The 21,444-nt window shown below is 38.7% G+C and overlaps 1 protein-coding gene across 4 annotated transcripts in view; it reads left to right on the top strand.

Moving 5' to 3' along the window:
• Positions 1 to 21,444, top strand: part of ARFGEF3 (ARFGEF family member 3) — an 80,048-nt gene that overhangs the window by 25,691 nt on the left and 32,913 nt on the right. Inside the window, exons 5-13 of one of the 4 annotated variants that reach the window (XM_071740776.1) lie at positions 2,440 to 2,508; positions 5,080 to 5,211; positions 7,515 to 7,637; positions 9,189 to 9,231; positions 10,224 to 10,302; positions 13,475 to 13,579; positions 16,341 to 16,665; positions 18,043 to 18,155; positions 19,146 to 20,056. In XM_071740776.1, the coding sequence (XP_071596877.1) occupies positions 2,440 to 2,508; positions 5,080 to 5,211; positions 7,515 to 7,637; positions 9,189 to 9,231; positions 10,224 to 10,302; positions 13,475 to 13,579; positions 16,341 to 16,665; positions 18,043 to 18,155; positions 19,146 to 20,056 (1,900 nt within the window). The remainder of the gene's footprint in view (positions 1 to 2,439; positions 2,509 to 5,079; positions 5,212 to 7,514; positions 7,638 to 9,188; positions 9,232 to 10,223; positions 10,303 to 13,474; positions 13,580 to 16,340; positions 16,666 to 18,042; positions 18,156 to 19,145; positions 20,057 to 21,444) is intronic. The other 3 variants (XM_071740778.1, XM_071740777.1, XM_071740779.1) reach the window with 3 other exon arrangements.

Below are 21,444 nucleotides of genomic sequence, written 5' to 3'. Positions count from 1 at the left end.
GTACAAAGCCAAGATGGTACAAGAGAGCAGAAAATCACATGAAGCAAACAAGGCTTTACAAGTATGGAAAATCAGGACACACAAAGCGCTGAATAAGATTAGTCATGGGCCTGGCTGCCCATTTTGGCTCTTAGCATGATAAGAAGAGATTTGTCAGTGGGAGGTGACAGTTGTCTGTCTCTGGGCTTATGAACTGTGTGCTACATGCACAGCAGTGTATGGAGAGCACAAATCCCTGTTTTTCCTTAAATACTGAATATATTTTTTCAGCCAGCTGCTGAGCTCTCACAACTATAAGAAATGTCAATAAAATTTCAGGGTAGTTAATAGCCGACAAAGTGGAGCCTAACAGCTGGATGCAAGGCTGATAAATAGTTTAGAATACACACAGTTTTGAAGTTTTAAATTCTGCAGGTGTAGAGTGAACAGCAGATAGAAATAATAATCCTTATGACTTGCATACTTATTAAGCATATGAGATTATTGAAGGTTTTTATAACTGACTGTTCACTTTTTAGCTATTCCATAGGATTTATTCTCTGAACAGGAAAAAATGTACCACTGTTCTTCTTCACTGGTACTTATCCATGCCAGAAAATACAGCTATTGCAGAGAAATTTGCAGAATTGATATCAAGAAATACAATGTGCAGCATTCATAATATTTGTAATAAGAAACAGGTCAAGGTCAGATGCTGGCACTCTGTAGTTTGTATTGGTCATGTATAGTTTGTAGGGTATGTAACACTTTTAAGATGAGAATATCCATTTGTCCATTTCAGTGCAAAGGGAGGCTCCAAAGAGTGTTGTTTCAGAAACTTTGCTTTGCTCTAAAACTTAAATATTAAATATCTGAAAGAGATATTATAGTCCAGAACTATTGTACTTCAGAAGAGTAGCATGCCCTTTTCTGTTCTCCCTAGTATTTATCTGAACTACTCGGCTCACATTTATGAAGGACTGAGAGAGTCAAGGCAAAATAACATATAAAGGCAAATATAAAATTCCCTTAACCCACCACTCAGCATTTTTTTCATTCCTTATGAACACTCTGAGATGGTTCTAGAGACCACTACTTCATAGAGAGATGATACAGCTTCTACCCAAGAGGTGATCTAATTGGTTGCTTCAAGTTGTTAAAATTTTCTGTCATTGCACTATAATGTGGAAAGTGCGTAACACAATAAAAGAAATATAGTGCTTTTTCAGGGACCTAAAGCCAATAATCTTCCCAAATATGCATCCCTTTGCCTTTGGTTTTCTTTGTTTGCAAGCTCTGAGCAGATACATGGTGGCCAAGTTGTTTGTTTTGCTTTCTAGGCTAAAGAGGTTAAGGAGATTACCCCATAAAATAGCCTAGTACCACTGAGAAGCAAGTAATAAATAAAAGAAATTGTTTGCAATCAGTAAAACTAACTTTCTCTGCCCTGAATTTCCTTGTGTGGCAGAGAACAGTAGTTAAGTGCTGAGAAAGTTGTAGGGACCAATACATTAGTTTTAGTGTGATTGATATTTTCCTGGTACACTTAAAGAAAAAAGCTCAAGCTGTTTCAGGCAAAAAAACCCAAAAATTTCAGGACTGGAGGATTTTGTGCTTTGAAGTAGAGAGGAGAGTAAATATCTCAGACTCTCTCACTCTTCCATGAGACTTGAGGGACTGGCAAGGAAAAAGCAGGAGAGGGAAGGAGCAAATCTCGAGACGCTAAAGACCTTGCACCCCAGAACCTCTCTCCATGTTTTACCACTCACCCACCACACTGCACCCTGCTACAGTACATTACATTCCCACTCCCCTTCTCTTCAAAGTAAGATGTTGAAAGGGGCTTTTGGTTGTTATTCCTCCTGCTGAGTTCAAGACAGAACAATGCTTCCCTCATGAATTGGGGCTTATGAATTATTTTTTTAGTTGCTCATTATCAGGTGACTGTAATACACTTACTGGAAATAACCTTGGTTGGAAAGTCCTCATGTCAAAACATAATTAATGGCTTGTTTCACATAATACATATGTATCTCTGGCACCTAGGTGATAATGTATATTGTATGCATTTTTTTTTCCTTTCCTCTTTGTTATACTGATAGAAATGAATGAAAGGAGTGATAATAAATGATGAGAAACTTGTGTATCAAATATGAGTGGGTTTTGGCCATTGTGTCTAAGGCCAGAGTTGATCATTGCATTCTTTCCTTCTGTGGTCAGCTGTGGGCAGTTAGTGATAAGTAATTCATTGAGCTGTCCCGCTGGGACCAAGAGTTGCAACTTCTAAGGAGGAAGCAACTCGGTTGTGCCTTCTCCTAGTAACATGTAGTGCTAAGAAGCTTCTGATGTATACTCTAAAAATGGAAGGGGCTGTGCCTAAAAGCACATGGCTGTGAAAGGGAGGCAATAATACATGAATTATCTTTTTTTTTTTCTCTCCTTCCTCTCTTTTGATTCAAGGTCTTGCTCTGTATAACATATACCCCCACATTTGAGCTGAATGGGAGTTCAGTGTTGAAGATTGCTGAGGTAAGTGCCTCTGTTGTACCATTGCTTGTTTCATGTAATGTTTCCCCGCTACTTGGAGTGTGTTTGCCATACATGCCCTGAAACTGAAGTAGTTCAAATAACAATTACCCTCGTGAGTGCTGGTATTAGCTTAAGTCCAGTGTGAAGAAATAGCTGCAAGTTGGTCAGGGCTGATAGGCTTGCATGGGAAGGTGCTTTTGGAAACTGACTGACAATAGAAAAATTTCCTTGAGTTTTCTGTAACACAGCACTGTGCTGATTCCTTATACGGTGCAAGTCTAAAAGTTAATGAAGTTTTCTTCATAGGGATGTGTATGCCATGATGTGCCATATTAGCACAAGTGCCACAATGTGCCTTGTTAGCCTTGTGTGTATCTTTTTCTAATACATCCAAGTAAAAGATAGATTGCACCTCTAGATACATAGTGTTGTCCTGATGTAATTAGTCACTCTTCTCCCTGTATTCCATTAGATTATTTTAAATTGCAAATGAGCTTTGGCTGTAGAAAAATGTACTTGAAGGTCTATTAAGTAAGCCTTTGTAGATGGATGATATTTTTAGTACAGTGTGTACTAAAAACCATGAGGCTGTTTGCTCAGGTTAGAGAAGATGCAAAGGACACACTGTTGGGTGCACAGCATATTATAAATTTATATTGTTAACATGGTAGTTTCCAAATTGAAAGGTTATGCACCTGTCCTATGCTCCAAGTGTATGTAGACATTTAGAGATGTGTTCTTTCTCAGGTTTTGGTATTTTGTAAAAAAGGAAAATGTTATTTGAAAATAAGCTAACTTTACTGGCAGTTACAGTATTTTCTAAGTACAGGAATAAAATTGGCCTTGTGTTGTCACATTGAAAGCTGAGAATGGGGTTGTAGGATAACAGGGAATGGGGAAAAAAACATCTGCCAGTTTGTAATAAATTTGCTTTAAAATGCAGGGATAGAACATAAACAGTTCATGTATATAACACAGGATTAAAAGAAGTAGTATTCATTCCAGATGTATTGCACAGTATGGCATTTGGTTTCTTTTGTGCCATGTGGGAGCTCCAAATCCTTAAGATATGTCTATTTTTGAAGGTCTTTATGAGCCACACCTGTAGATGCGGCCGCAAGTTTGAATTCATATTTAGAGCAAGCTACAACTTAAGTTTTACTAAACCCTCTAAGTCAGTATCCCAAACTGAAAAAAATTACAGCTCATTTCCTCTGCTGCAGTTTTTCTCAGCAGACTTTCTAACATGCAAGACAAAAGCTGATGAATACACTCTAGTGCACTACTGTGCTGTAGTTAATTAGCTCCAGCTAGACCAAATGCTTGCTGGGGAAAGTATTAATGGCTCTAAAGCCTTCAGGTTTCACCATTTAAGAGCACTGCCCAAGACTGAGGAAAATAGCTCTTGAGTCATGGTCTGTATGCTAAACTGTATCAAAAATTGTATTTTCTGTTCTATTGTTATCCAAATTTACAGAGAGGCCTGTTATTCATTTAAAACATCCTGGGGAAAAATGACAGTTTTCTTTCATAGATTGGAATTAAACTGTGCTGTTCTTGGTAGTTGTACTTCACTTCCATTCCCAAATGGCTAGCCTAGCTCTTAAAAACCTTTACAAGCATAGTGGTACAGGTGAGCACAATAATAGTTTCTTATTTTCTTTTAAAATGAACAGGAGTCCTGATGCAGGATAATGAGATGTGCCAGAAAGCAAACAAACCTTCCTTACCTTTAGAGAATTGGAACAAGCTGTAATGCAGAACATGAATGTTTCTATTAGAGTGTTTGGAGGTGCAGCTGCGTGCTCTGTGCACCTCAAGAAAATACTGCCTCACTGAATGCCTAGGTCTTTCTTACTAGCATGTTGGGCCAGGCACAGACATTCTTCCTCAGAGTCTTTCTGGTCAGGTTTTAGGTAAGGCAAAGGCCTTACCAGTGGACTCAATATGCCTTTTATTTTCTGTGATGTATAAGCAGTAGGAAAGAAAAATTATTTCTGAGTTCAGCATTTGCTTAGCCTCAGCATTTATAGTTCTGGCTTGCTCTCAAAGGAAAGGTGACAGAAAGGAGCTTTCTGCTACAGTGCCCCTGCTATATGGCATTTCTTTCAAAGTCAGTCCCTTAGTTTTCCTAGCCTGCCCTCTGTAGCCAAGTGAAGCCACTGCAGAATTGGAAAGATGCTGCCCGTGTCACTGGTGAAAGTCTCTGAGGACTCAATGGCAAACAAGGCTATAGTCTCACCATTTTTTATTGCCTGATCATTCTCAATTCGAATAAGTGGCAATACAAAATAATGGCATGCCAGATGTTTCTGAAAATTATCAGCTTCAGATTTTGGAAACATCCAACATGGAGTACAATTTTTTTGTGGTTTAAGTATTGAAAACAGACTAAATCTTGCCATGTGCACTTTCCCATGCTTGTCTAGACCCCTGCAAGGAAGTTTAGCTTGTGCTGTGACTGCTGCTTGGGTTGATGTGTGCATTTGTTACTCCCATCTACCTGCTGGAGGTTTGTGTTGTTTGACTCTGTTGTGTTTCATTGCTAACCCTTCTGTGTTTTGCTCTTAGTTGTGTTTTGCATGCCATAGAGCTGGAACTCCCCGAATGCATGAAATTATGAAAGTGTCCATTGCATTCCTCCTTGGGGCCCTGAGCAATCACATTTTTACTGGTGCTTCTTCATCAATGGCTTTCCAAAAGGTACCTTGCCCAGCTGTTTTAGAGCACAGGCCTTCTGTAAGATCAGAGCTTAAGTGGATAGTACTGTTGCTCATCAGCAAGCATGGGGAGGGGAGAGAAAAAGGAGAGATCAACCATGCTCTTTCCAGAAAGTCAGCCTACCTATAAGAATCATATTTCTTCGATTAATTGCAGTACTTTAGTAGAAGTCTTACAGCTCGAGAGAATGGTCTCAGCAGCACTGGAATGGTTTGGCCTCTGTGAAGGGCTGTACATGATGTTCCCAGGGTGTTCAGGTGATAGCTGAATGATGGACAGAGTTGGTAAAGGCCTACTTTGAACTTAAAATACCATCTTCATTGTTGGCTGATTGACCTCAAGATAAATAAAATCCCTTATTTGTAGGGGAGGTGTGTGTATTATACAAGTAGATTTTGAAATGTTTAGAAATGCCAACAAGAATTAGATAGGCTGTTGATTTAGTCCCTTATATCCTGCAAATGCATTTAACTTTAAGTTGTTCTAGTGTATTGTTAAAGGAGATAATCAGTCTTAGTTTTTGTTATTAACATAGTGGTTTTAGCATGACATAATGAGAGATATACATATACTTTAAAAGATCTGGAATGCTATCTCTCAGTGTATTTGGGAAATAAGAGAAAATAAAGCAAGAGCTATAATTAAGTGGCTTCCGTGTGTCATGTCTTGTATCACTCACTTAAGATATAGTTTGTATCCAAGAAACTTGGTCATGTTTTCTTGTGCTTGTGGCTTCACTGAAATGCTGAGATGCAAGGTCACCCAAAAGGAAGAGGTCAAAAGGGTCTTGGAACCACACCCATGTTGTTTTCCACTGACACTTGCAGAAGTGTGACAGCAACGTGTTCATCTTAAACTTTATAGCCTCAAGCCCTTAGCCTCTTATTCTTAGTCAATGGAATAAATTGTTTGCATTTCAGTAGGAGTTAGAAACAATCAAGTGTCTTGTCCATGTGCCTGTGTCAATACTGATGAGCCTATATAATCAGACCCCTTCTATTTTTGCCTTTTAAAAACTCGCCCTCATTAGGGAACTATAAAAATGGCTTTACATAATATAATATCCTTCTCATGAGAAAACATACACCAGACTCTTATGTATACTCTTCATGCATATGATTTATACTATTTCTAATTACTTTTTTTTTGACACAGCTAGATTAATCTGTATTCATGGTTCTTCTCACTAGCTATATAGCCAAAAGATGGCAGAATAAAACCATAAAGACTGAGACATATGTGAAAAGTCATTATGGGGTTTTTACAGCAATTTTTGATGGTAAAACTCAGTGTAGGCTGAAGGACCGAAACTGCTTCTTTGGGTCACATTCTGAGAAGATTGTAGTGCACAGCTTTGTCACAAACCCACTCAGCTGCATCAAGGCTATTAGCCACTTTGAATTTGTTATGCAGCAGTTACAGTGGTTACTACAGTTCCATCAGCTCTTCTGGAAACTAACACCTCCCAGAGAAAATCTTATCAAGAATAGGCACTGCATTCTGCCATGTGCTGACCCCAGGATCCTAGCCACATTTTATTTTGGGAGCTTAAAAAGCAATTGTTTCTGGTTTTTATGGTAAAACACTCTTGTATTTTCTATGTTAGGTTTTCAGCTGTGCTGCAGTATGTAATAATTAATTATAAAAATAGTGGCAAATATTTAAACAACAGAAGCAACAATCCTAAAAAACTAAAGAGCATTTCTATTGAAGATATAGACTTTTAGAGTGATAGTTACAAATCAGTATCTAGAAATGAAAAATTGAAACAGCATTTAGAGAATTATCTACTGAGCAAGGCAAGTGCCAAAATCACTTGGGTTTGACAGAAGGGGAAGACTTTGCCAGTTTTCATAGAATCATAGAATTGGCTGGGTTGGAAGGGACCTCAGAGATCATCAAGTCCAACCCTTGATCCACTACCGCTGCAGTTACCAGACCATGGCACTGAGTGCCACATCCAGTCTCTTTTTAAATATCTCCAGGGATGGAGAATCCACCACTTCCCGGGGCAGCCCATTCCAATGCTTGATCACCCTCTCGGTAAAGAAATTCTTTCTAATGTCCAACCTAAACCTCTGGGGCTGATGAATTGCATACTGCTTCTACATGCTCCTTACTCAGTTTCCCATGTTTCTGAGCGCTTCTAATGTCCTAATAATGCAATATGAAAATAGTAAGGAAGGCTGACTCTCTGCATGCGAGAGACCTTGGTATCCTCCTAAAATGTGTGACTGGTAAGTTCCAGTTGATATCTATGTGCTGCTATCTTGTTTCCTCATCAGGTTTGCATTGAGACATATGTATCTAGCTGTCACCAGCGGAGCATTAACACCGCTGTGCGGGCAACCCTCAGCCAAATGTTGAGTGACTTGACTTTACAGTTACGACAAAAGCAAGAAAATATGGTGAGCCTTCTGGCATCAACAAATGGTTCCGTGTCCATGGCTGCAGTGTATTATACTCGCTTGTTGTGCCTTATGGCTTTTATTTGACACTTGCACAATTCATCCAGTTTAAAAGCTTTTTTGACTCTATGCCTGCCTCAGAGCAGCCTATCGCAAATGCAGCTCTCACGTTGTCAGCTCTGCTGGCTGACTGGTTTTTCTCCCCTTCCCTTAAACAGAGGAGGCTTTGTTCTGGTATCAGACTGCCCTGACCTTTTCCTTTATTTATTTTGTTTGCTTTCCTAAGGGTCCTTGAAATCCTTTTGCAAAACGTTTTTGCATGGCAAATATTTAGGCAGACAAAACAAATTCTCAACTAAGGAAAGGGTAATTGAAGCTTTCCTTCTACTTTTTTTTTTTTTTTTTTTAAGAAGATAATTTAAGTTTATGAAGTTCTTTGCTTGGTTTTTAGAAAAAAAAGATTAAGTTCTATTTATTGCACTATAAAAATCCCATTATCCCATTTCTACTAACATTGTTAGTAAATGTTAGTAAACTGTAAATGTTCTAGTACATGTGACATTTCATTGGCTTCTTACATTTGTTTGTGCTGCTTTGTGTATTATATTATATTATTTTAAAAGGTACTATTTGGAAAATACGGTTTCTATTTACTAGGAAATTTTAAGGACTGGAGTTGTACAGATTTATTTTGTTATGTCTGTTTTGGGTTAAGGTGATCAACTGGATTATTTGGCTAGATTACTTCTATCCTAATGAGCAACTGCAGAACAGAATTAATCGGTTTACTTAAATGCAGTTTCTGTCTATGCTAAGTAGGTTCATTTTACTAGCCAAAACTACTAAAACCACACAAAAAATCCCAAGCAACACAAACAAACAGTAACCAAACAAATCTAAACTAGTAGTTTTGACATTTCTGTTTGGGTCTGAAAGTTAAATTTTTCTAGTTCTGTTCTTACCTGAGGAGCAGGTGAAAGTACACGAGAGCTGCATTTAGTTCCTGCCAGTTTGTTGCTGGTGCTTGAGAGGAGAATTTGGCTTGACCCCTTTGTCCACTGATAGGAAGAGTCCTATAATGCAACTGAATCAAATGATGTAGGAAGTCATTTCCATTTCCTGACTGCTATTAATTGTGTTGGCACTGTAACATTAACAGTGACAATGTGATAACAGCTCTAATACTCAATTGATTTTGGTTTCTAAGTATTTTGTGAAATCTAGACTATGCTTTCAGTTACTTTGAATACAACTTCTGTATCTAGTTATTACTGAGATTTTTAGGTGTGGGAAATCTCTTAAGGACTTAAAAATCCTAGTTCAGCTCAATGAGATGTGAATTCCTTAAATCTAAATGACTGTTAAAACAGATCTTACGAATTTTTGAAAATGTTATACAAAATCTTCACTTAAAAAACCCTAACAACCAAAAAGCCCAAAACAGATTGACCACATGGATTTGTTAAGAAAACTCAGCTGTTAAAGTGTTGATTTTACAGTGGTTTTTTTGCTGCTTCCATTTATTACACTCCCTTTGTCTTTCTTCAACAGACAATTGAAAATCATGACACCTTGCAGAAGTTCAAGAGTCAAGGTATAGTGACTCCTTTTAATCCAGCTTTTTCATTCTTCTCTTCCCTTTCATCAGCACAGTACTGTTTGATGTCACAGGAGTTGCATTTTCAGGATATCTTACCTTTTCCTTAGTTTGATGTTACCTGTGGTAAGAATTCAGACAGCAATGTTAGTTCCTGGTATTTTCAGTCTTCGTTTGGACCGTGGTAACAGCATTGCTCTCAACATAGTTGATTGGAAATTATTGTCTCAGGGTGCTAACTTATGTAGTTCATGAGTTTCAGTGCTCTGGAGGAAGTTTTAGTAATTGGCTTCACTCCCTAAAATGAAACAGATTCAAAGATCTGGAATCTGTAAGTTGTTATGTTACTATCTTTCAGGCCAGAGATGCATTTTGTGTGACAGCAGCTTTTTAAAGTGCATCATTAGCAAAGTTGTGTTCACCCTTGCCAAATTATTATTTTACAAGAGAATTCTTTGTACTCCTGTACTGGGTTAACATCTACCATCTGGCCTGAGAGGTAAAAGTAATCCCTGCTTTTAATCTTCTAATTGGATTTCTGCAGGAGAACTTGTGTGGATGGAGGCTAAGATCTTTGAAGTGCACAGGCATCCTCTTTTAAGGTCAGGACCTGATCAGACATCAAAGCCTGTGTAGCAGAGATAAACTACAGAGAGATACAGAAATTTTAGCTACTATTTAGAAGTACTGGAGCCAGTCCTTTTCTATTATTTATTTATATGCTTATTTTACTACCTGAACTGGATTTCAGCTACTCTTCTGAAACTGTGTGTAAGCAATAAGTGCTCTCTCTGGACTTAATACAAGCTTTTTGCTTGTTTGGGGATCACCTTCTAGTCTAGGAGATTGCCTACTCTATCTTCTCTATGATTTTGGCTGCCCTGCTCATTTTTCAGAAGCTCCAATCAATTCTGAAAATCTTTGCAGTGATTTCAGGTTTTAAGCCAGCTGCACATATGTAATGCCTCTGATTTTTGTCCTTTTTGGAGGTACTTCAACTGAGTCTCTTTGTGACGATGTTGTATCTGTCCTCACTGTGCTCTGTGAGAAGCTACAGGCTGTCATAAAGTGAGTTACTTCAGTTTATAATTTTAATGTTTTACCTGGAAATGTAGGGTGACACTGTACTGACTGATTGTACTGTTGTAGTTCTGGGACTATGGAGCAAAATTGTGCTTAGATGAAGTGCTTATTATAGGAAGAATTGTACATGATGCATTAATTTCATCATCACTTGAGATGAGAAGCTAATTCACCTTCTATGTGCAGTGTTCAAGCTTTAAAGAGCTTCCCATAGAGCACGGAAGTATTGACAAATAGAAGTTTTCTGTCTTAAAAGCAACCGTTGTAGGGAGAACAGTTACAGAAGACATGGAATAACCTAACAGAAACATTTAGTATGCAGAATGAAGTATTATGTCCTTCTTAGAAAGGCAGCATTTATGCAATAACTGTTATTGTCAATACGTTCCTTAAATTAAGAATTATAATGCACTGTACATGCTTGGAAATGCTTGAGCCTGACTTTTAAAATTCAGTTATTAAGGCCAGGAATAAGGTGTTGCACTGCATTAAAACATTAGAGTCTCTTGTTGGCCAATATTGTAACAATAAATACTTACTCATGAGCTAAAAATTAGTTCCTGTGGCATTCTAGCATGGCTTGGCTAATAATCTATTAAGAGATGAGCCAAAAAAAGCTTGAAGTGTTAGAGAGGTGACAAACCAGCCAAAAGCAATGCAAATACTATGCAGCAATTATTAAAAAACTAGAAATATATCAAGCTGAAAATATGTCAAAAGTTTTAGGGGAAAAACAAGTTATTGCTTCATGACATTGTTTCTATATCAGTAAAGGAAGATTTAACTTGCTACTACTGCCAATTGCAAATGACCTGAGTTGTGGTGAAAAAGCCAATCTGAAACTATTTTAAATGTAGCATAATATTGTCTCTTTGCCTGGACTATATGACTCTGAAAGTAGCCTGTGATGAGCTTGGGGAAATGGGAGAAATACAAAGGAAACATGTATCTATACTTCTTTCTGTATGCTCTGTTGTTTTGCAGGAAGTCTATGGCTCAGGGACTGCCAGAGCTCAAGACAGCACAGACATCTTTGTGTGCACTTCTTCTATAGTCTTTTCTTCCATAAATGTCCATAGTTACACTAAGGCTTGACCAGGCAGAGTGCTCTATTCAGCATTATTTAATGAATGTCAGTATTTGGGAAAACAAAAGCATGTTTCTGAATTGCCTAAAGGAACATTGGGGTTTTTTTTTAGTTGTGTGCATAGCTAAAGGGCAATAAGAAAAGATCTTCAAACGTGTGGATCTAACAAAAGCAAGTGGCAAAACCTGCTGAAAGATTAATTCTCTGTATTGGACTTTGCCCACATGTGCAGCTATGAGTGGTTGTCATCTGAAAAATATTGCCCACCAAATGATAATCACACTGAATTACTGGTTATGAAATATCAAAATTAAAATACCTCACGGGATTTCTCAAAATCACTGAAAGTCTTAAAAAAGCAACTGCAATCCCAGCTCCCCATAAAACTGTTCTGAATTAGAACAGATTGAGGCATGCTTTTGATAGAGCACAATAAAAAATTCAGGAGTGAAAAATACTCACTGAGCTATGATTTATTTTGTGCTTGTGAGTATGTACCTAAAGCTTTAAGGATCTCTATGTGCAAAGCAGAGGATTCTGTATGAATCTGAGGAAAATAAATTTGATTACGATGGCTTGTTAAAGAACTGATTCCATGAATGAGAAGCCTTTATTTCTTACAAGGTCAATTTTGATGTCTCCTTCAAAACACTTTGTTGGCAGCAACTTAACTTTCTAACCTCCAGGTCAGGGAAGTGAGGTTTTAGTATGCTAATAGTACCTGTTCTAATTTCTTTGTCTGAAGATTAGTTTATTTCCTCCCAAATTTCAAGATTATTATAATTTCATTTTGAGGGAGGCGAAGTTATGAGTGATGAAAAATGTTCAGGGAGGTAATTTTTTTTTTCTCAAGACCAGTGGTAATGTTGGCGACTCTGGAATTTGTGGCAGTAGTGGTGTGAACACAACTCCAATGAGGTGTGCAGGAGTGCAATATTCATTTCTTACTTGCAGCAAAACAATTTGGGAGTAAGAGGCATCAGGGTAATCAAGAGTACAGGGAAGTGCTGTGCCTATGTGTCAATTGCAACTTTATGATGGTCTACACTAAGAAACATTATAAGAAAAGCTGTTAGGGGAAAAAAAAAAAAAGCAATTGTGTCTGGAATGTTTGTATCTTTCCAGATAGGGGTGAACTGTTGTGAGGGAAAGGTTATGACCTCTAAAATATATAAGCAGTCAGTAGTTTTAAACCCTCCATAGTACAGATTTAGAAGTCTAGTTTCAAGCCTTGGGAGTCACTATTATATGCATGTCATGGGAAACAGGTACTTGGATGAAAATTCATCCATGTGAACAAAAGTAATGCAAGCAGTGACAACAGATATTTCTCATTCCTTAATTTCAGTAAAGATAAATCCATTCTTCACAGCTTCCTTTACTGCATTCCTTCAGCTCTAATCTTGGACCAAAAAAAGAATGATTAAATCCTGGTCTTACAAATGAAAACTAGAATGTAAGTGCAGTTGGCATAGGGAGCTCCTTTCATAAGGTAGACCTCAGCCTTGCTTGTCTCCTGAATCCTGCAGCTAATTCTGAGAGTAGGTAGAAGCACATTTGATGTTATAAGTGAACCAGTTCCAGGTGCCCACATGATCTTTCATGTTCTTTTGCATGAAACTCACTTTGTGTTTATGGGTTTGACAGAATAATTGGCAAGGTCCTGAAAGTTAGTCAGGTCATCACACGACCTTCTACCTGTAAACATTGACTTTTGACTTTTGCCAAGAAAAGAGAAAAAAATAACCAGAAGAGAGCAGCCTTTGTTTAAGTTTTCTTCTTTCTCAAGTTTTAATTTCAAATTTGAATAATTATTTCTATTTTATTCTTCCTCTTTTTTCTACACATTGTTGTTTTTTTTTAAAAAAAAGTAGTAGATCAGTTGCATATGGTCAGTACAAAATAAACAAGATAATAAAAGTGACCACACCATTGTAAGTCCATAGGAGGAAGCAAAATAAGTCACTGCCGTAAATTGTGGTATAATTTTCAAGTGAACTAATATAGTTATTTTAGAAAATTAAATGTTTCCTTTAATGTGACATGAATGGCATCTTTTATCTTTGCCAGTGATAATCGGCAACTTCAGCTGCTTTATTTGGAGTGCATCCTCTCCATGTTAAACAGCTCCTCTCCCAGCATGCACCAACACAAAGGATTCACTGATCTTATATGGTGAGTACACCTAGAGAACTGCTCGGTTTGTAAGTTTGAAAGAACACTCTCCACCCAGTGATGCAAAGAAACATAAAAAATCTCCAGATGTGACCAGAACTTGCTCTTAACCTACAGTCAGTTAATTCTGTGCCTCATGAAAGATTGGTTAGGACCTCATGCTCAGCTAGCACCTTAAACCTCTGTAGTGAATTACCACTGTAATGAAGTCCAGTGTATTTAGCCAGAACAGAGAATCTCTTATGATTTCTGCAATAGTTCAGTTTTGTGTGTGGCATGAAACACACAAGTATTCTGCTTATTGAAGGAAGGTGCTGTAGAGGTTCTTACTGCTCTGATTCTTACTGCTCTGATGTAGTCATACAGGAAGATAAGCAGAATTAATGTCAGGTGGTGTGGTGGTGACCACAAATGCTTATGACCTGCAGTGTGTAAGGGCTGGGGCTAAATAACTTTCTTTCATGGTGCTTCCACTTTATCAAGAAATCCTCTTTTTAATACAATTCATCAGAAATGCTTGATGTCTTTTAGTGTTCATTATCTACCTGTAGATTGTTTGATACCATCACTTCAGAGCACTTTAGATAATCCTTTTACCTCTTCTTGTTTGCAGTAGTGCTTTTCTTTATATCATATGGATAATGGAGTTATAGTAATAAAGCAAGAATGTAATGAGTATGCAGTTCCTTGCAGTCCGTGCCCCTCCTGTGACCTTGATGGGTGATTGTATTAAGAAAAGACATATGAGACTGTTAATGGCAAATGTGTTTCTTGTGCTTTTACCCTGTAATGTTTTGAAATGGCAGTATTTGATTGGGTCCATTTCTAAAGATGCAAGGTGCAGAGGTACCCTTAACTTTCCTTGCTCTCCCAGGAAAATCACTGGCTGATGGACTAGGAGGTCTTTGGGTTGATAACTCATGGTCATGTTACCCTGGGGTGAGGCCTCTAGGAGCTATAATGTAAGAACAGAATCCTCTCATGGCAAAACCATTTCAGAAGTTTCTGCCCTCAAATTTCTCCCAACTCTTAGTTCATGCTCATGTGACTAATTGTGTGGCCACCCTATAACCAAGGCCAGCTATATGATTTTGGTTAAAAGAAAAAGCTTCCTGTTTTATTTCAAATTTACATTATTTTTATGATCCAGTTTACACTGCAACTCTATAGGTGATTGAGTTTATAACAGTGTGTCATGAGAGCTTGCCACCAGGAGCTGGACTTCTTAATCTGCACTGCTGCCAAGGAGTATGCATCCTCCAGCTACATGCTTAAGATAAAGTAGGAAAAAATACTCCTAGAAAAATACTCATAGGAAAAAATATTACTAGAAAGACATGAAACAGTTTAAACTGCAAACGTAATTTTGAATATATAGCAGTATAAGTAGATGCTAAACCATTAGCTGTCTAATGAAGTTGTGAACCAAAGTGATAGTTATCTTTGTTCTTTAAGGACCTGTTGCCAGCATGCACAAAACTTTTCCTCTGGTTGGCAATGTGTAGTCAGTTCTCAGCAAGAGGTAAAGAAGAGAGCAGACAGAAGATTTAGTTCTGTTTTCTTCTGACAGTGCTCTCCATAATTTGATATAGAAGCACTTTGGGACTAAGGTGTGTGGAGAATGTTGTGCTGTTGCAAGCTGTGGTTATGCCTTCTTCAAGACAGGCACGTTTTTAAGCAGTGAATTGATGTTTTGAAGTGTACCTGACTGGAGAAAGGAATGGAAGAAACAGAGTCAAAGTCATTATCTGATGTCTGTTTAAAAGCTGAGGTTTTTTTCTGTGACTCCAGGAAGCTGAGCTGTTTTAGCAGGCATGGTAAGAGAGGTGATGAGAGTTTTGGGCTGCATAAAAATCTTGAGAAAATAAGATGTACTTACCTACGAGGGTGTGTTACTTTTTATGCTGCATCGTTGCATGTCATTGTGTGCTTGATGTAGGTGCCAGCTTGAATCTCTGAGGCATGTGGGTAAAAGTCTGGTTTGGGACTGCATTCTCATGGAACACTTGGCTTTTTAAATTAGGCTCTTGCAGGCTGGAGTAAAATGGCAAGTACATGAATGCAAAGCTGAAATAATAGCTAATGGACCAAAGTGCTGAGTTATCTTTGGCTCTGGTTCCACAGAAGAGTGATCTGCTTGTGTGGAATCACTTAATTTGAGTGTTCATGCAGAAAGACAGCTGAAGGATGGTTCTTAGTGGGTAGTGACAAATGAGGAATTACAATGAACACTTTGAGCTGCTGTAGAGGACTTTAATTATGTTCTCAAAAGCCAACAAAACAGAGGCACAACTAAATGTCCTTACTACAACACATGTATGTGCTGTTCAGTGATGGAACTTCAGCCCTTCTATTTTTCATAGATTTGTTTTTGTTTGGTCAGGTTTCTTTAAAGCTCCCAAGTTAAACTGAAGAAAAAATATTTGGCAGTAGAAAATGAGAATTTCTACCTTATGATAGGTTGCAGCCAGTGAAAGAGGTAGGCATGCTAGCCTTTAAAAGGCAGCACTGTGCAGCAACATGAACTTGTAAAATCAGTACCATGTTTATAAAGCACCAAAAATGTTTCCATATGTGCTAACATACTGGTGCTTGGGAGATGCAAAAAGCAGGGAGTAATTTGTTATTCTATTTAGCCACTGCTGTTGATTGATCATTAAAACAAGAGTGTATATCTCATTTAACTGTAGGCTATTTTCAATCTGTTCCTGTTAAATTTTTTTTTTTCAGTTACCATCTGCTACTTTTCTCTTTTTCTCAGGAAGCAACTGTGTCCAGCACTCATAGTAATCCTGGGAAATCCAATCCACGACAAAACTATCACCTCTGCCCACAGCAGCATCTGCCTGGAGGCTGATTCACCTTCCTCAGGGATCTCTGACCATGGCCGGGGTTCGGGTTGTTCCTCCACAGCACCTGCCCTTAGTGGGCCAGTTGCACGGACCATATATTACATTGCAGCAGAACTGGTTCGACTGGTCAGCTCAGTGGAATCCATGAAGCCTGTGCTGCAGTCTCTCTATCACAGGATATTGCTTTACCCACCACCTCAACACCGAGTTGAAGCCATCAAAATTATGAAAGAGGTTAGGATAATTATATGTTCAAATCCAGATATCTAAAATCAAGTGTTTATTTAACAATAAGTGTTGCTGTTGTGTGCAAACCAGTCTGTTCCATACTTTAACAATAGCGATGTTGAAATTGCCCTTTCTGAGCACAGCTGTTACATCAAAACCACTCTTGACAAATATTTTTAGTTTTACAAAGTCATAATAGCTATATTTGTCTTCATAACGCAAGATGCTATGGCAACTCTGTCATTATTCATGCTGTGGTACTGCATGAAGCAGATCTTACCACTGAGTCATGACTGCTCTTTTGGGTGAGATATGGTGCAGTGATCCAGTTCTAAACTCCTTTGGCATCTTTCCCTACTCACTGCTTTTTGCTAGAAGGGGACACTCATCCTCACAGGGTAGTATTCCAGGCATTAAGGTGAATATATTCTTTTTATGACACGCCAGGTATTAAAGCTCAAGATTTCCTTCAGCTTTATTAGAATAGCCACAAGGAAGCTGCCAATGTCTTAAGTGACTCTGTCAAGACCAGTCCTATCTGGCCTCTTGCCCAATGCCTCTGACAGCACTTGAACTGGAGCATTGTGAGACTTCTTCAAGCAGCATCTGGAATCACAAGCTCTTCTGTTTCACATGTGTGGTGGAACCTATGTAATTTGTAGGAACAGTAGTCTTGGAGGATTTCTGGTATAGCTTGTGCTGTGTCTGAAGATCTCTCCCAGCACCACACACAACTACCTACTGGGTTGTTGTCTGAACTGACAGTCACCCTGGCACTTGTCTTCCTCTAATTTTAAATTATGGCAAGATGACAAGAAATAAAAGCTTTCTTTTTTTCTTTCCTTTTTAAGAAAAGCTTGGTCTAATGTTTTTTTCTGCAGGACATATCCATTGCCTCTTTCTGCTCATTACTATGGGCTTGTTTGTAAAATCTTCTTTAACTTCCTGGTGGGCATTAACAGGACACCACCCAGTAGACTGAGTCAGAAGGAATCACTTTGCCTATCTTTGCATGACTATTATTTTGTGACTAGGTGAATAAAAAGAAAAGCCCCGTTAGTAAATAATATAATGCAAGATACTTGTTCTGTACTTAGGCATAAAGATTGTCTTGTGTGCTGCATCAGTTGAAAATGTAAAGCACTGGAGAACGTTCTGTACGTGATTCTTATCGAATATTCTGCTCTTCTCTATCTGCTTTTCTGCCTTTACAAGGAGAGCAGGGAGCTTTAATAAGTAGAATATCAGTGTGCTGCTTTCCTTTGCTCTGAGAAATGATGGTACTGCTGCCATGTGTTCCAGGGCTTGACAGAAAAATGACTCATTTATTGTGTTTAAATAATGGTTAGGTAATCCTTTAACTTCTGTTTCCTTTCATTTCAGATACTTGGCAGTCCTCGAAGGCTTTGTGATTTGGCAGGGCCTTGCTCTTCTGAGTCAGAATCCAGGAAGAAGTCTATTTCTAAAAGGAAGTCCCATCTGGATCTTCTCAAGCTGTATGCTTTGTTTCCTCCTTTAGTCTCTTCTCTCTTAAACCTGTGCACACAAGACCCTTAAACAGTTGCACCTTCGGAAGCATAAGCCAGGAGATCTCCCTGGCTAAATAATCTGTGAAACTGGAAGGAGTGATAAAAGCTCTTATGGTTTGTCATCTGTCTGGGCCTGCTTGTGAAGGCATGGATGCTACCTGGTAGAATTTGACAGGATTCCCAGATATAATGGTTTATAACTGGAAATCTTCCCTTGAAGAGGAGAGATTTAAACTAGACGTTAGGAAAAAATTCTTTCCTGTGAGGGTCGTGAGACACTGGAACAGGTTGCCCATGGAAATTGTGACTGACCCCTCCCTGGAAGTGTTCAAGGCCAGGTTGGATGGTGCCTTGAGCAATCTGATCTAGTGGGAAGTGTCCCTACAGGGGGGTTGGAACTAGGTGATATTTAGGATCCCTTCCAACCCCAACCATTCTATGATTCTAGGAAATTCTTGGGTTTGGGTCCCTAGGCTTGCAAGGAAATAACTGTGTGCTTACATAGAGCAAGTAAGACTTGTTCCATCCAAGATGAAGTCAAAGGTAATTGAAAATGTAAACATTCTCAGATTGAGAAAGAAGGTTTTTCTGTTCTTATAAAGACCATATCTTGTAGATGAAACAATTTTAAGCACACAGATGGCTTAAATTTAGTGTCAGTTGAGTGTTGAAGGTTTTTTTCCAGTGTAAGTGGTTGTCTGGAAGAGAAAACATGCTGTGTGTGCTGGTACAAATGCAGAGTAACTGTTTCTCTTGTTGGGACTCCCTTTACAAGACAACCATGTCCATATGAGATATCCTGTTCTAATATCAGTTGTCTATCTCAGAAATCATACAGGATAACTTGACTTCTTTTTTCCTTATGAAGGAAAGTTATGAAGGGATAGTATTGGATGACAGTGACATGCTCTCACTATGTGTGCTTCATCACTTACATAAACTCTGTTTTAATTGCAGTATCATGGATGGCATGACAGAAGCTTGCATTAAAGGTGGTATTGAAGCATGCTATGCTTCAGTGTCCTGCGTCTCTGCCCTGCTTGGAGCACTAGATGAGCTGAGCCAAGGGAGGGGTCTTAGTGAAGAGCAGATCCAGCTGCTGCTCCAGCGCTTAGAAGAACTGAAGGATGGGAGTGAGACCAGCAGGGACTCCATGGAGATCAATGATGCTGACTTTAGGTGGCAGAGACGCATCCTGTCCTCAGAAAATCCTGCCTGGGAATCAGGAAATGAGAAGAGTCCTGATATTAGCATTAGTGTTACCACAGACACTGGTCAGACCACTTTGGAAGGGGACATGGGACAGACAACTCCAGAGGATAATCCAGAGAGTCAGAAAATCTCACTGCCCTCTCCAGCTGGACACGAGAGCAAAGAGATTCATTATAGAGAACCAGAGTCAGAAACCATTGACCAGCCAGATGTTGTTCAGAGAAGCCACACCATAGTCTATCCAGATATAACTAACTTTTTATCAGTTGATTGCAAGACCCGGTCCTATGGATCCAGATACAGTGAAAGTAATTTCAGTGTAGATGACCAGGACCTTTCTAGGACAGAGTTTGATTCATGTGATCAGTATTCCATGGCAGCAGAGAAAGACTCAGGAAGGTCAGATGTCTCAGACATAGGCTCTGACAATTGCTCCCTGGCTGATGAGGAGCAGACACCACGGGATTGTCCAGGTCACAGATCCTTACGTACTGCTGCTCTCTCTCTGAAATTGCTGAAAAACCAAGAAGCAGACCAGCACAGTGCACGGCTGTTTATCCAGTCACTTGAAGCTCTTCTTCCTCGGCTTATAGCTCTTCCCAGCATAGAGGAGGTGGATGGAGCACTGCAGAGCTTCTCTTCAACCTTCTGCTCAGGTTTGCAAGCAAATAATTACTGTCTAACCTGCATGCACACTGTACTCTTGTAGGATTCCACCTTGAGAGAACATATCCAGAGTAAGGAGGTTTGTGCCTTACAGAGCAGATTCCTCCACAGCAGCACACTTCAGTCAGGGCAAATTAAAATGAATATGCAGGCACTGATTGAAATGGAGGTCAATCCATTAACTCTTAAAAGGATATGGATTACATCCTCAGTCAACAGAAAAATCAGATTTTGACGAGATAACTCATCACAGGTTTGTGAAGTTCTGTTGAGAAGATTTATATGTGCTGTTACCAAAGAGAGGTTTGGGTTACCCCTTAGGATGAAAGGGGTGTGGGGAGGAATGTCACCTATTCTGAGAGAGCTAAGTAGCTTACATCATTTCATTACTATTAGTAATGCCAGCCTTACAAAGACGGTAACAAAATTTCCACAGCAGTAAGCTCTTGAAGGGAAAAGAGGAGCAATTTCTTTTTCACTGTTTTTTGTTTCTTAATACTGCATTCTATCATTACTGGGAATGCAAAGCTCAAAGTCCAGCCCAAGTGAAAAACAGTTTAAGATCTTACCTTTCAGGAGATTAAATACCTGCAAGACCTTTGGGGTCTTGACTTGGTCAATAAAACAAAACAAAAACCCACCATGCAGGAGCTAGTTTGTCCTGTTGATAGGATGTTTAAAATGTGTGTAAATATATACTTTAGAAGGGTTGCTTTTTCCTGACAGTGGTCGAAGTGGAAATGTTTGTTTAAATACAATTCTCTGCTTCTTTAACTTAATTTACCGCAATTGCCTTCCTTACTTCTCCTCTCCTAATCATTGCTTCATTCATTCGTGTTGTCTCACACACATTAAACTCATATAGAGTCAGAAGGGATACCTCCCATCATTACGCAGCATAATTTATATATGAAACTGGGGGAATAAGCTGATGTTACAGATATCCTGTTTGAATGCTGCCCAAGTAAGCCCTAATTCATAAAGATGGTAGATGACATTCTTAAGGAGCATTGGCCATATTATGTCACAGAATGGAGGGGGACATTAATTACATTCCAAATTAAGACACTCAGAACTATCTTCTCTTTCACAAGGGATTTTTTTTTTTGCCTTGTGAGTGAGGTTACACCAAAAGGCCAGGACTAGAACTCTAGCTCAAATTTTTGTGCATGAGTTCGCTTGTGCATGAGTGTACCACTTATTTTCTCTTTGTTCTATCCATGTTTTAAAGCTTTGGTAGAGGTAGACCTAGCAGATTTACAGATTTTAAGGCTGAACATGGCTTTTATTTTAATTCAACTAACACAGTGAGAAAGATGAATGAGTATCACTCAGTTTCTGCATTAAGTCCGTAATTTCTGGTTTGTACATATCTTTT

The sequence above is a fragment of the Heliangelus exortis genome, chromosome 3 (genome assembly GCF_036169615.1).
Source record: "Heliangelus exortis chromosome 3, bHelExo1.hap1, whole genome shotgun sequence".
Classification (NCBI taxonomy): domain Eukaryota; kingdom Metazoa; phylum Chordata; class Aves; order Apodiformes; family Trochilidae; genus Heliangelus; species Heliangelus exortis.
This window is presented reverse-complemented; position numbering and strand designations above follow the sequence as displayed.